We start from the raw sequence: 15,664 nt of genomic DNA on the forward strand, positions 1-15,664 counted from the left end.
GCTTTTGTCCCATGCACAATATTTGCAACCAGAGCGAGGAGATAAATGGTGCAAATACATTTCCTGATGTATTCACAGGAGAGCAGTTTCTGGACTCAACTTCTTTAGATGTTGTCATCATTTTGTCCTCCATTTGAAATGGCTACCATTTAAACATAGTTGGCACTGAACATTGAAGATAATACCTGATGGTGTGGCCTTAAAGAGCTACAGAGGTTCATGTGATGTTTATACAAAGTAATGTACCTACATGCCTTATCCTCATGCTTCTGTAATATTAATTTCAAATTTTTCATATATGCATGCACACATATATATACACACATACACGCATATACATACAAAAATGTGGCATGATTGCTGCGTTGTGCTATGTTAGTTAGGTGGTGGTTGTGAAAATATCCAAACAAAGTAACTTTTCAGTATGAGCTCTATGATATTACACATCGGCCTGAGGGATTTTTCTGCAGTGCAGTTTACATCCTGCTGGAAATTGGGGGTTGTAATGGAAATATTTTGAAGTAGTTCTAATTACAGAAGCATGCATGTGCTGCTATAATTGTGCTGTAGAAAGAAAAACAAATATAATGTAAATAGAATACTGTTCTTCTGCAACTTCATTTTGATGTTAGAAACTGCCAAGGTGGTGTGCGCAAATGAGGTAAACATGAATGTTTAATCCTGGGCATACTTAATAGGAGTGGAATGAAATCTGTTATTAATATAATAAAACACTAAAAGCTTCTTAGTAATCATAGAGTTGGTTTTTCCATTCAGCCTCTGTGGGAAAGTTGCTATTTGAAACTTCTCTCAGTGTTTGAATTGTAATTACCATTGGTGCATAATTCTGGTCTCATCCCCATTCCCATGAAAATTAGTAGCATTTTTGCCATTTGCTGCAAATATGAGGTTATATGTATTACTGGGAGTGCAGTTCAGTGTTTGAAATAGGCTTTGTACAACACAGTCATGTTGCAAGCTACTTGCATGCTTCTTGAGTTGGAAATGAGGAGACCTGGTGACCTGTGATTCTTTCAGCAACTTGTTACAAAACCCGTAGTAGTTGAATGGATGTGTTTTAGCTGCAACTGCTGCTCTATAGCTTTCAGCTTCTGTGTTAGTTGGATCTGTGGCTCAGTTCTGTTCATTTTTATCTTGGGTTTGTAATTCTTAATCGACTGACTGGTAGGACAACTTGTTGTGGAGGGGCTAGTCCATGACTTCGTTGGCCTATGAACAAGCTTCGTTGTGCTTCGTGGTCACCCGCCTGTGTTCTGATTCCTGACACGTTACACATGAGTTCGCTGGCAGCCCTATTTTTACTGGCTTTGTCATTGATGCTATACATATCAAGTATTCTATGTAGGGACAGAAAAAAGTTCAGATATTCTCCTACCAACAGTGACACTGGAATCTAGATGTAGAAAGAGTTAAATCATTGATGTTATCTTTGCTTATTCTGAAGAAATGGATTTATTCTGAAGGTAGTTTTTCTTGTTTTCCAGTCTGCCAAATGGTAGTACACAGTGTAAAGCAGCTGGCAATGAGAAAACAAAGTAACATTTGTATTTCTTTCACAGTACAGTTAGCATCAAGTATGTGTTTGTTCTGTACGTGGTGATAAATACTTTTCCAGTTGGGGTTGGCTAGTGTAGTTTTCATTCGCAACTTGCAGATCGGGCTGTCCTTGAAGATCTGGTTGATATTCTGCAGTTAGCTTTCTTCTGCGCTGAGCAACAAGGGGCCAGCCTGGATGGCATGTGGAAGGGAAGGCAGGCTAGGTGGTGGTTTCAGCTTTACTTCGATGACTATCAGAATTTCTGGATGTACCATGACAGAGAAGAAACTCAAGGCAGTCATGATGAAGCTGAGAGACCCTGAAAGAGACTGCATAAAACTAAAGTATAATGATACAAAGGAGATGGAGCTAAAGGAAAGATTGGAAATGTGAACATAATAAAAATAATAGCTTAATTGGAATAATCCTTTCACCCCATTTTCTTAGTGGCTTATAGCAGGGCAAGATTTGCATATTATAATCAAAGACATCTGTCAGGATATGAGATGAGGTAGCTTTAGCAAGTGTGTGAAGTTTTGAGATGAAGTGCGTTTTAGAGTTGAAAAATATGTCAGAGGTGTTTGTTTTATTTTTTACTAAACAAAGGCAGGGTTTCTTCTTAAGCACATGTTTAGATCAAATTTAACTTCTTAATACAAATGAAGTGGAGGATTTTTCTATTTTTTTTATTATTATTATTCGGGGGGATGGGGATCAGACAACCTGAATATAACAGTTAAGTGCTGAAAAAGAACTTTCCTGACTGATAGTCTGAGATAGGGTTTTATCAACAATTGGGCTGATTCGATTGAATAATTTTTGTTGTGAAGTGATGCAATGTGTGTGTGTGGTATTTTTTGTTTGGCTTTGTTGTCGGTTTTAGTTGGTTTTTGTTTACAGGTGGTGAACAAAACTGAGAAGCTGGGGTCTGTCTTTATCTGTGATGTTCTGTATGTAGGAACCATGATGGCCTGCAGGTGGCAATATATGATCAGATCGAAAAAGTATCTGAACCCTTACAAACCTAACTGTTCTGTGTAGGCAGGTCAAGAGACTTATCTATTTTATAAGTTAATGAATTGGCTCAGCAGTATCATGCAGAATCTTCATTGCTAAATATATTCTCCTTCTTTCATCAGAAATAGCAGTGTAAAAATAGTTGTTTATTTTCTGTTTTGGCATGATCGCAAATAAATGGAATGCCTAACCTTTCTGAGGTGTCTGTAAGCTTCTGGACTGCTATTCTGAAGGTAGGGGCTTTTTTTTCCCTTATGTTTTCTTCTTTTTTTCCTCCTTTCCTTTTCAGTAGTGAGAGCAATTACTTGGTTTCCGGAGCTAGCTACAGACACATTCCTCACTAAAATCTTGATGGGAAAATAGCACTGATTTTATTTCTCAGAATGTGTGAATATTTGTAACTTTGGATTATATCCATTGATTTTTCTCAGCCTGTCTGCTGAGTACAGGATAAGAGGTCAAAAGAACTTCCCTATGTATATATTCTTGGAAGTAATGACTGATTTTGGAACAGATATCCTTCTTCCTTTGCTTAAAATAGGTATCAGAAGACGTTTATTTTACTCAAGCCTTCCTTTCCAGAATGCAGTGATAAGTCTGTTTGCCTTTCATGTATGAAGGATGGTTCTTCAGAATCCTTGAGTTCCGGTGTGATGTATAGAGCATTAACCAAGAAAAAGAAAGTGTGTCACATCAAAGAATAGGCATGGTTCTTCTGCAGGGGGCAAAGTGATTTGTTATTAAGATGTTTGGAGCGTGAGGCCTCCAAAGAAGGAAGACTCCAACCATCTATACGGCCTGTACACTGCTCAATCCAAATTGTATGTGCGTGGCCTGCATACAAAGGAATCAGTAGCTGGAGACAGGCTGCTTTAGATTAGCAAAATGAAGGAGTATCAATGAGTAATACTTCAGCCCTGTTCCAGACTGTACGAGTCGTTATTTCATGATCCCAAAGGTATTGAAGAAGGCCGAAGGAATCTTGATGTGCAGGCTTGATGTACTGGCTGGGATGCTGGTGTCACAAGAAGGGTTACTGCGGAGATTTTTCAAGACAATTAGCTGTCTAAGCTGTCGATTCACTTAAATTCATGGGAAGTTACAGAAAGTTGGTGAGAGATTGCTAACTTCTGGCAATTCCCCTTATTTCATGTAATTAATTATGCACATCTGTACTTTTCTGTTCTCATGATCTGAAAATGTCTTGATTTGCTTCTCTTGGAGGAGGTGATGGGCACTATAGAGGCTGAAGCAGAAGAGGGATCAAAGATGAGGGGAAGGTGCAGAGAAGTCAGAGCACAGACAGGCTGAAGATGAGATGCTCGAGGAAGAGAATTAATGAGATGAGAGGCACAGATTAGATCAGTCAGACACATTCCAGAGGAAGCAGATGTGGTAGTAATGTCTGAGATGGCAAAAACTTTTAGTTTAATGGTTAATAATGTGGCTTAGGAGTCTATGATGAGTGGAAGGTGGAGATGGGGGGGGATGTAACACCTGAATGCTGTGCAGTATGAAGAGTTGACAGGGAGAGTGTTGGGAGGAGTCTCCTTTGATAGCTGTTATCTTTGCCGTTGTCTTGGCCAGTCCTTGAGGATTCACCACACTTGCTGTTGGATGCAGTCTGAAACTTCAGTCCCTATCTCCATGACAATTTGCTTTGTGTGTAGTGGTCTCTCGTCAGTAGCTCCATCAAACAGCACAAGGTTTTTCATGGTTTATTTGTAGCTTCTTGCCAAGAAATGTGGATACATGCAGGAGCAGGCCCTGGATCTTTTGAGTTTGTCCAAAAAGATGTGTGCTTCTGTTTGTGTTCACTTCAAACACATCCTACTCTGATGTGAAGTAAGAGATCAGCTGTTCTTGTTTGATAGGGAGATAGAAGATATGGTAGGACACCTGCCAAAATCTGAGCGCCTTTTTGTAGAGTCTTCTCCATTCCTGTTGTTGTGCTTGAGCCATGTAAAATAATGACTTGGAATGCTTTGAGTGTGTTTTGTGTGGAAAAATATATGCATTGGATGTATTGATTCCCTAAGTGGTTATGATGGTAAACTTTCTTTGGATCCATCCAGTTGAAATCTTGCAAGTAATGGTGCTGTGTTGATGGTGTTCGCGTGTATGTTCAAGAATTCCTCTCCTTGATGAAATCTGGTAGCGTTCCAGTCAAGAGAGGGATTTTGCAGGGTTTCTGAGGAATAGTCCTTGGTCCAGGAGTATTCTTGTTGTCATAGCTACTAGACCAGTTCCCTGTGCAATCAGGCCCTACAAAGAGAAGATCCTTGCTTGTCATCTCCAGATTAGCAGCCATGTTAATTTTTGAGAGGGGGGAATATCAGTAAGAAATAGTGCCAGTTCACTGAACTTTGTCAAAAACACAGGCCAAAGACTAAACTTTGACTTGAGGGAAATGATGCTATGAAATTGGGTCACAAGTAGAGGGAAGACTGCAGTCTTCCCTCCTGGCTAGATGACGGAGCATCAAGGGAGGTATCTAGGCAGCTTCAGAACATGTGAATGACAGATGTGTTTGAGGACAAAGATCCGAACGTGGTGACCTCGGACCTGAAGCTTTAGTTTGTGACAAAAAACTTGAGCCTTCATGGCATACTGCACAAGCTGTGCTTAATAAGGTAGACACTGGATTCCATGTGGGGTTTGCTCTGTGTAATTCCATTAAACGTAGCAATGCTGATGAAGGAACAAGTTAGTCCACAGTGTATAAATGAATTCATCCTGTGAGAATTTTTAAGACTGTTTTTTCATATGTGTGAACAGTAGGTAAGTGTTGTGAGCGTTCTGCCTGTGCTGATGTAAAGATACATCTGAAGAGTAATCTAGTGATTATCTGTACTGTTGTTAATGTACCAAAGTCAGTCATTTGCACCTGAAAGTAAATGCTATACAGGATTTTATGTGACAACTAATTGATAATCTCTTACATTTCAGGAGATGCTACAGTGACCATTACTCATAGACACACACCAAAAGAGCAGCTCAAGATCCATACACAACTCGCTGACATTGTAATAGTAGCTGCAGGTAATACTAGTTGTTAATACTCCAAGCAACGTTTAAAACTGAAAAGACAGACTTTGGTGTCTATGTTGGTGGTGCTACTAGCTATTTCAGATTTCACCACATAGTCGGTGCTTGTGCTTGCTGAGGGTGTTGCAGTAAGTAGGATTTCTTGTTGTAAGAAGGGCAAGTGATTTGGCTCTTTGTTCTTGCCCTTCACATTTGCAGACTCATAAACAATTTCTCATCACATGTGACACCTTTCCCTTAGGGAGACTTTAGAGTGAACTCAAGATTGGGAACCAGTCACTGCATAGTTTATACAGGTATAATTATGTAAATTAAAACATTCTCTGTGCAGTGCAAAAATCATGAGTCATTTAAATTTTGACAGGAGGGTTTCTTTAAATAAGCTGGAGGCTGCATTCATAAAACAATGGTATCATTCCCTCACTGTTAGAATTAAGGGCAACCTTGCCAAATTAACTGGTAGTTTTGGTAACGTGTTATTAATGGCTGAATTTTTGTTTTATTTTTTTCTTTTACAACTATCATGTAAAGCGGAAGAGAAGGGGAATTGGCTAGAGGAAGGGGTCTGGAAGAGCAGTGTCTATATTTTTAGAGCAATGCAGAGTAAAATACTGAGTTTGACTAGTCTAGAACAAAGACACAAGCAGAACTGCTTCTGAGTGACCTCTGGTTTTTGTTTACAGGTATTATAAATGGAAAAACTAATTAAAAAAAATGCCAAGACAAACACAAACAATCCAACTTACTAAAAACCTTGGTAAAATTCTGCCCCCCCTCACACACAGAATCAGGATACCATCCTTCTCTTGTACCATTTTGGAGGGTTACAGGAGAATTTTCTTTCCTCTTTTCTCCCTGCCTCCCTCTCCATCATCCTTGAGACCAGTGTCTTGTTCACTTCTAGATGAAGACAGATAGATCTGTCTAAAGCTTATTGCTTCCAGTTGAAATGAGATGTCCTTTACTGCAGGGCTTAACTGCACTGTCTCTTTCTCATGCCGGGTCAGGAACAAGAAGCAGTTCAGTTGTCCCACATGTGATTGACTACTCAGCTGCGGGCCTGACCAGAATTTATGAACTGTGAATGAAACATAATAATGTGTGCGCTAGCTGGAAATAAGTTAGAAACTTTTCATCCAAATTCACTGCTTCCAATTTAATCATCACTTCTGATTTTTATGATGGAGCACAGTTTGTCATCAGTTATGCTTGTAGTTAAACGGTTCAGTAGCAGTTCAGCCATATTTGTTCTTCACATGATTTTCCTTGTGTCATTTGTAACAGGAGCATGATACAACACTCATTACTCAACACGAGATATCCTTGGAATGATGAAAAAACCTGGGGCTAGATTGTGCAAACAGTATGCAGCCCTGCCCCAGCGGATGCTCTGGGGAAGATTATGCTTTACAAGGGTGGAATCCCTCCAAGGTTCCTCTTGTTACTTGAGAACTGTGTGCATCCTACCTTTGGGATCGCACATTCCCCGGAAATGCATGACCTGTTCAGTGAGTGTTGCAAAAAAGGTTAACTTCTACCCTGCCAGGTAGAAACAGCTGCTGTCACAGGCCACTGTGTGAGACTGGCAAATGGAAAACAGCTTTGTGTGTGTGTCTGCATATAGGAGCAAGACTCTGTTCTCATTCTTCTCCATGTAATACTTCTAGAAGAGCCATCTGCATTCTGGCTCCCACTTCGGTGTCTTGTTGCCGCGAGTCTGTGCATTCTGATGTGGTACTGTATGAGGAGTTCTCTGGTCACTTGCATTCATGCCTTTCCTAACACTTCAAGTCAGTTTTTTACTCTTGAGTTCAAGAGTGCCTGTCTTTATATGTTGTCTCTTTATTAGCTCCCAGCCTTGGGACTCTTCCAGTTTTCCTGGTTACTTAGATTGTAACCATCCAGGCAGTTTATTCCTTCCCTCTTGTTCACTCCCAAGTCCTTGCACCATAAATTCCAACAATGCTGCTCTTGTCCAGCCTACCCCTCCCTGAAATCTGTGCGTCTGCTTCCAGGTGGAGCTTCCTAAACTCTTTCAATACCTTGCAGCTTTGTATTTCTAGCCAAAGCATGTTTCCTCTTAAGCACACATGACACTTGGCATCCCACTGTAGCCTTTCCTATCTTTTCCTGCTGTCCCTGCATATACAGACAGATATATCCCATGGAGTCTGCCCTTTTTGCCATAAGCCCAGACCTGTAGTAGAAGAGTAAGTGCAGCTTTACCTGTGGTGCCTGGATAGCCACCACAGTGCTTCCAGGACAGTGATGGAGGCAGTAAGCAGTCTTTGACTGCTCACCTTGCTGCTTCTGCTGTCTTGGCTTCACAGTTTGCATTGAGAGAGAAGACTCATCTGCCTGCTAGGTTTGGAGAGGAGGTATAGAGGAAAAAAAATGGGGGTGCCAAATGCCAGGTGAAATTCTTCTGGGACTACTTGCGCTATCCCTCGGGACACAATCTGTTGCCCTCTTGCATAGGAATTGTTGATTTGTCAGACCCTTTTATTTAGATAGTGGCTGGTTAGCTGATTAGCTTTCTCAGGGGTTGGCTGTTTTACAGTCCTTGTATCTAAGCTGGGATTAGGTAGGGGTTTGTTTCTCTCTGGTTTAAAACGTGATTCATCATTTTCTACAGAAATTACCAGTGAAGGATTTTCCCACATTCTTCAGTCAGTGCACTTGAGGAATAGCTGCTCTAATGCTTATCTCTTCCTACTTGGTATGTAAAGTAGGCTTAAGTAAATAGATCTGCTCATTTGGTTTGGGGGTTAGTTCATTTGTTGTTATTAAGTATTTGGCCTATTATCAAACCATTTTACAAAGGGTGTAACTGTGCAGCTTCCGTTAATATGCTTCCAGCCCTATCACACACAGATCATTTACCCCCATAAGGCTGAGGCATTATCCAATTACTAGCCAGCTTGCAACTGATTGCATAAGAGCGTGATGAAGTAGACGCAGCCAGATGTTATCAAATGGCATAGGAAAGAATTTGAGGTCTTGGCTTGCTCAACATTAGAAGCAGAGTTTCAAGCTTGTGTCCTATGGAGGAGTGAGAAATGGAGAGCAAAAAAGGTTCTGTATTGCCTGTATCTAAATGACTAACTGGCTGTGATCCAGCACTTTAAGTGAAGCCGAAGCCCTTGTATACCAGCGCTTGCCTTCGATAAAACTACAGCCTCAAAGCGTATGGATTTGCTTTCTTTTCTTTTTCTTTTTTTTTTTTTTTTTTTCCTTCTCTGCACCTGGGAGAAAGTTGCTTTGATGGGGAAAGGGGAGCTTAGACTCCCACTTTGAAGATACTCTCTTACTAGGATGGACATTCCTTACGGAATGTAGACCTGATGGATATGTTCAAGAAGCAAAACTAATTGTAAAGTTAAAGTTGGAATTTCCTGTCACTCAAAGTTGGAGGCTGTGTGGTAGGAAAGAAATTGAGGAGGTCATTTAAAGTGAATACAGAGGAAAGATGTCACTGTTGCAATTAAGATATGACAGGCTAGTGCACATGATGTGTAAGGACGATATTCTTGGCTGTCCAATAGCACGCAGTGACTTTGATCTCAGATAATACTTTCCTTTAACATTCCAGGAGGTGCTTTATTTGTTGTGACTGTCCGGGCATAAACTTTCGGCTGTCTGGTCCCATGTGATGCTGCTGTTTCTAAAGCAGTGCTAGTACATTTGTTCAAAGAGAGCCTTTCCTATAATCAAAACTGCTGTCTGCAAAGAGGGATCCTACTAAACTGCTGTTCTGGAAAGGGAGGTCTTTTCTGCACATCAAATGGAACTGTTGGCATGCCACAGAAGTCTAAACTCTAGCTGCAGCCCACTGGGGAAGCTGGATGAGCTTGATCTCCTCAAAGTAAATGTGTGGTGCTACCTGCAGTTTGAAATCCCATGCAACAGTGACCTTTACAAAGCAGAAGATGTCTAGTGTCGAGGACTGCTGCCTTAGAAAAATGGTGGTTTTCCACCCTCTTTGGTAGTGCCTGGGTCAGATTTTGTGTGTAACACAGTTACCATTTTTGTACTTAAGTTGTTTCAATACCTAAATAACTGTTTTGGTGTCTTTTGCTGTGTGTATAGATAGCTCAGCTGTGCTGACTAGAAACGTGAAGCCAGTGACTCAGCTCTTTGTCTGGAACTTGAAGTGACCGTTTAGATTTTCTGGGTCCTGACTATTGAGTATCTTCATGATGAGTATCAACATGCTTTATGTGACATGTGCTGAAGAAATCTGGTGCGTATGAAAGAGCTGAGGCAGCTTGTTGTAGCACTCTGTTTTAGCTGGAGTTTCTAAATAGTAAAAAAAAAAAAAAAAAAAATCATACCCCAAGACACTACACAGATGGAGCCCACTGAGAGATGGTGGTGTGTAGTGCTGACACCAGGCTCTCTTCTGTCGAGCAGGAAGATCTCCCCGTTTGCTATAAATGGCAGGACATGGTATTTGTAGAAGCTCCCTCATGAAAGGTCCATTTTCCACACTGGGGTTACAAGTAATGCAGTTAAAATTGCTTATTAGTCAAGTGTGTTTCTTGAACCAAAACCAATCACGTTGCACACCCTTTTGGTTTGGGTTTCCCTCCTCCTCTGCGTCTTTTCTGTAGTAGTAGTGGTAGAAGCTAATGAAGAAAAGCCTCAGCTGTCCCAGATTCAGTCTCAGGCTGCCATCCTCCACCCTTGAACAAATTTTGGTAGATGTGTTTTTGCTCAGTGTTGATGTGTTCATTATTATAAGGAGTATTAATAGACAGAGTGGTGTCTTCTGTGCATTGGTAACATTTGAATGTAGGAGGTCTTCCTGGTTCTCCTTTGTTATGTCTATGTGGAAACAATAGAAAAGCAGGGCAATGGTCTTTTGAAAGCCCATCTAGTACATACTAGTGTACCACAGGGGATACTTTGTATGTAATAGTTCAGTCTGCTTTTTCAGACCTCCACTGATAGAGACATCCTTATTCTTTCCTCAAACTACTTGCTTCAGTGGGCCTCTGTTGTAGTTTAAAAGTTCTGGACGGCACAGCAGGGGGAGAAAACTTAAGTCCATTAGTTTGTGTCACATTGATTATGGACATTGAAAAAAGCATAGTTCCTCTTCTTGTGCCAAAAGTTTTTAATAGCCTTGAAGGCAGTCATGAGATCTAAAAGGTTAATTCTTCACGAAGTTTCCTCGTAATCCTCATTGTTCTTGGTATTTCATAGAGATATGACCAGGCAGATCAGAGAAGTCTAGCATCCACAGCAAAATATGGTATCCGAGATAATGTCGCATGTTGAAGAGATTAGGGCTTCTATGTGTGTTTTGCAGTAGCGTGATTGTATCTGTGTTCAGTTGATCCAGTCCCAAATTATTTTTCTGGAAATTTATTGCCTAACCAGTTGTTTGCTGTCTTGCCTTTGTGTGGGGTAATTATTTGTATGTAAATGTGTAGTCTTTCCTTCCTCCCCGTTGAATGTCAAATGATTTTCAATACTTTGCTCCTTTTTTTCAGTGGCATTTGAAATCTTAAGATAATCAGTTTAAAGTTTCCAGCTTTGTGTCATCTGCACCTTATGCCACTAATTATTAATGTGTTTTCTACTGTTGCATTAAGGACACTAAGTGAACACCTGGCCCTTCTGGTACTCCCTCTGCACACACTTTACTTTTCATAAAATACCATTGGAGCCTCTGAACTGGGTACAGTTACCCAACTGGTTTTCCATCCAGTACGTTTTTCTTGCTTACGAGAAGATCAGGTGGAGAAAGTTTTGCTTGAAAGGCAGTTGCTTTTCTCCTGCAGATTGAGCTGATGCTGTTTATTGTGAGTAAATCTGAGGTGGCTGTCATCTTTTTTTTTTTTTTTTTTTTTCTTGTGTCTACCTGTTGCTTCTAAATGACATGAATCAAAAATAAGATGGCAGGACTAGATACTCTCACCATGCTAGCATTATTTTTCTTGTAGCAGTGGTATTTCATGTAGTTCATGTTCATTATTTAAGTAACCGCTTAATAGGTCATGCAGCTAACAGGTAAAGTATATGAGAAATCAAAGAAGCATAGAGTAACATAAATCCAATATAGATAGTAAAAAAGCAAAGGTTAAAGAAAATGCTGTGGAGGTAGCATACAGGGCTTGCTGCAGCAGTTGACACCACTTCTGGATCAGCAGACCTCTGAAAATACTAATGGTTTCTTGTGGCTCACAGAGCATCTTTATTGTCCAGCTTGTCTTTGGAAATGGTATGAAAGGGACTTGTTGCTGCAAACCAGCAAGTATTTCCTTCACTGAGGTCATGTTGACTATGTTTGTGACTGCAGGTTTAGCTGAAAATATTTAGTCAATGTGAACAAATAATCACATTTTCTTCTCATAATTACAAACTGTGAAACTGAGGAGTAATTGTTTTCTGTGTGTGATGTATCAAGACAAATTCAAGTGAAAGAATTATCATCTTTTTTTTGTGTACATATATGTGCATGCACACCCACTGATATAATTTGAAACTGATGACTGAGACTACCTGGCCACATTAATCAAATATACCTTGATGATTCCAGGTATTCCAAAGTTGATTACAACTGATATGGTCAAAGAAGGTGCAGCTGTGATTGACGTAGGAATCAACCATATCCATGATCCTCTTACAGGAAAGACCAAATTAGTTGGGGATGTGGACTTTGAAGGTCAGTGAAATATTCTTTATATGAATCAGTTGGATAAATATATTGAAGTTTGTGGTAAGTACTTGGAATAGCAGGCATCTCGAATGAGATGACACTTTCAAGAAATCTGTTCTAATTTATTTACTTAAATAAGAAAAACTATATGTTCGTGTTGCTGCTCTTAAGAAATTGTATGTTATTTAAGAGGGGAAGCATTACTTGTAATCACATGTACCAGCAGCCTTGAAAAGATGCAGATGAGCTCTTAGAGCAGTGTGGTGGCAGAAGATGCTTGTCTTCAGCTTTCTTTAATCCTTTGTGTGTCTCTGGAGAGTTTCAAGAGAAAGCAATAAAAAGTTTCTGCTTTTTCACAAGTACAGGGTCTCTCACTGTTCATAGCAAATGTTACTTATACCACAGCTTCTCAAGCCTCCTCCTATGCTTGCTCTCTACGTTTGTATGTGAAAATGTTAACTTATGCTTTAGAAGTATCCTTTATACTAAGATTTAGTGTGGGTTCATCTTAAGCTGTTGAGAATCTTGGTCCAGGCAAGCCTAACAGATAAAAATTGGTGTACATATTGATCTTTTTATGTTTAATGTGTTGCAGAGCAAGTTCACAATGTAACTTGATTAAATATCTCTGCTCTGGAGGAGCTCCAGACTGGAATAGCAGGATTGTTGCAGTTGAAAATTAAAGCTTACTGGCAGAGTTGAGTGTGGGAAGCTTAGACAGCATTTACCCACATTATTAATGGTTCTCAACAGTTCCTTATTTTGATAAGTATGAAAATCACCCACAGTTTTTTTTTTTCACAGTTATTAACATCTTGGCTGGCATAATGTCTCAAAGCTTAATTATATTAAAAATGTTTCTAGCCAGCTATATGTATTTGTAATTACATCACTCCTTTAGTTCCTGCTTCTTTTACCCATTGTACATGATACCTGTGTGTTAAAGCCAATGAAATTACCCGCACGAGTGTAACAAAGCGATTGTCTTGGCATGCATGTGGAGATGTGTAACTGTATGTGTACCATAGGTCTCCAGTAGAAAAATACTTTCAAATACAACTTGACTTTTTTTTTTATCCTGCTTGTACTATCACAAGGAAAAGGGTTTATTTTCTGTTGTCAGAACTGAAGTACAAAGCTTTTTCAGGATTTTTTGTTTATTTTAGCAGGTGTGGAGGAAAAATTTGAGAAACATGAAGTTGTATCCATTTTGTTTGTTTTTCTTTAAATCCAAGATCTTCTGAATGTAATACAGGTGTAGATTCAATGGCAAGGCTGTGATTCAGAGTTTCAGCAATGCACTGTATATGTCTCGTCATGTCTGCTGTGGGTTGTTCTCAGGATTTTACCTGGGGGGAGGGAAGATCCAAAAAAGAGGGAGGAACTTCAACTTGGATTATGCCACTACCATTGCAAGTAGTATTTCAGTGTGCATTGCCAAAGGGAAATTGTTGTTGGTTCATTGGTATCGGTGAAAGTTTCACTAAATCACTTGACAACAACAAAAAAACCCATCCTAGTGTATACAGTTCTAAATACTAAAAAGTAAATCACCCTTGCCAAGTATTTGATTTGGCGGTTAGGAAATGGAACAAGCTAGAGTTTTCATGTAGCAAGTCCTTTTATCCTATTCTTCCATTTAATCGCTTGACTGAAGTTATATTTAAGCCCAAGTGAAAATTATTTTTGCAGGTTAAGGCCAGGTACATAAATGGCTGGCATGACATACAGCACCTGTTTAACATCGTGTACCCCACCAATATCTTTTGCCTCATCATCCACTTTAAGTAGAAAAATGTGGCCATGAGGAGAGCAGAGATTTAACTGGGCCATTAGAGGTGAAATTCGATTTGTAAGAAATAGATGGAGATGGCTTACTTCATCAGGTCATCTGATTGAAAATCTCCTGTAGTGAAAATGAAGTTTATTGGACGACTAGAAACTGTTTTGATTCAGCTATCATATGCTAGCAATGCTTGGATGCCATCCTATAATCTCTAGGGGGTAGGTTGGACACAAAAGTTTATTTTTATCTTTTTAACAACAAAAGCATGCCATTTCAATATTTTTTATGTTGTTAATTATTAAATGCAAATGCCTGGAGGAAAAAATACCACAGACTGAGAGAATTTGATAACTGCTCAAAAAATGAGTTTTGCACATTTGAAATCTGTTCTAAAATCTGCATTTGTTTGAGTCATGTCTGCTTCTGCTGTAGGTGGCAGAGTTGCATGCAGTCACCCACAGCCACAGACCTTGCCCTTGACAGTACTTCCCAGAGTGGGCTGAGGACTGACCGCTGGCGTATGCTGGTGTCCATGTGTGCACACTTGCAAGCCAAGGAACACATTTTGGCTGTCCTTCCTTTAAAGTCCAGTAGATGAGGAGGAACGATAAGATTTAGTTTACTTAGAAAAATTTAACAGTGTCAGGCTTGTGTGTATCACTGCTACAGCTGCTATAATGGTTGGCTTGGCAGCAGTGGTATCGGGTACCTCTGTACTTGTCAGGTTTAGCTGTTTATTTTGGGCAAAAACCCCTGACTGTGTTATGTCTTTAAACAGTATTTGTGATTTTTCCCCTATCTCCATATGTCCTCTTTATTTCGACACTGCAAACTGTGTCCACATCAACAAATCGAATTTTTTTGCCCAGAATGGTTACTGTGCAGTTCCAAGGTATCTTAAAAGAACAAGACAGGAAAACACGGTGCACATGGAGGTCAGCTGCAGAGTGCTGAGGTACCTAGCCTGATACTGCTAGGTTATTTTAAACAGGCTGTGCATCTCTGCATGTATAACCAGCACAGCACGTTCAGATTACCCCTATTTATGTCAAGAATTTGCCAAAACCTGTGGTCTGGGGAGGGAGCGTTTTGTAGCTTTTGGGAGCCATGAGAGGGAAGGTGAAGAGACAGGGAGAAGTGCTGGCATCTGTAGATTATTGCCAGAGTCATTTTAGTTACTTTAGGGCAGCAGGTTTCAGTCACAGAAAGGAAGACATGTTTCTGTGAACAGGGTAATGCATATGTGGGTGTACTTGGCCGTGTTCTGTAGGGCTTTTGTTGCCACAGCGATAACGCTAAGGGGCGAGGAGGGCTACAAGGACCAGGAACATGAAATAAAGCAACATCTTACGCAGAGCATTTAACTGGAACGGCTTTTTTGGGTGGAGCACCACTTCCAGGAGTGACTGGTAGAGCAGGGTAGTAATATGCCAGTTGAAAAGCTGGAACTGGAAACGCACGTGAAACCAAATTGTACGGATCTCAAGTGGGATTTGCTTGAAATGTTGCCTATATTTCTTTATGATTCCTCCCGTATTTTTGACAAGCACGCAGTTAACGCTGGTATTTGAGTCTTTATTGGATGCTT

The 15,664-nt window shown here is 40.1% G+C and overlaps 1 protein-coding gene across 3 annotated transcripts in view; it reads left to right on the forward strand.

Annotated features, from left to right (window-relative positions):
* MTHFD2L (methylenetetrahydrofolate dehydrogenase (NADP+ dependent) 2 like) overlaps positions 1–15,664 on the forward strand; it is a 38,505-nt gene that overhangs the window by 16,542 nt on the left and 6,299 nt on the right. The window contains exons 6-7 of one of the 3 annotated variants that reach the window (XM_055794979.1): positions 5,525–5,617; positions 12,171–12,296. In XM_055794979.1, coding sequence (XP_055650954.1) covers positions 5,525–5,617; positions 12,171–12,296 — 219 coding nt within the window. The remainder of the gene's footprint in view (positions 1–5,524; positions 5,618–12,170; positions 12,297–15,664) is intronic. The other 2 variants (XM_055794981.1, XM_055794980.1) reach the window with 2 other exon arrangements.

This window comes from Falco peregrinus, chromosome 2, assembly GCF_023634155.1.
Source record: "Falco peregrinus isolate bFalPer1 chromosome 2, bFalPer1.pri, whole genome shotgun sequence".
Taxonomy (NCBI): Eukaryota; Metazoa; Chordata; class Aves; order Falconiformes; family Falconidae; genus Falco; species Falco peregrinus.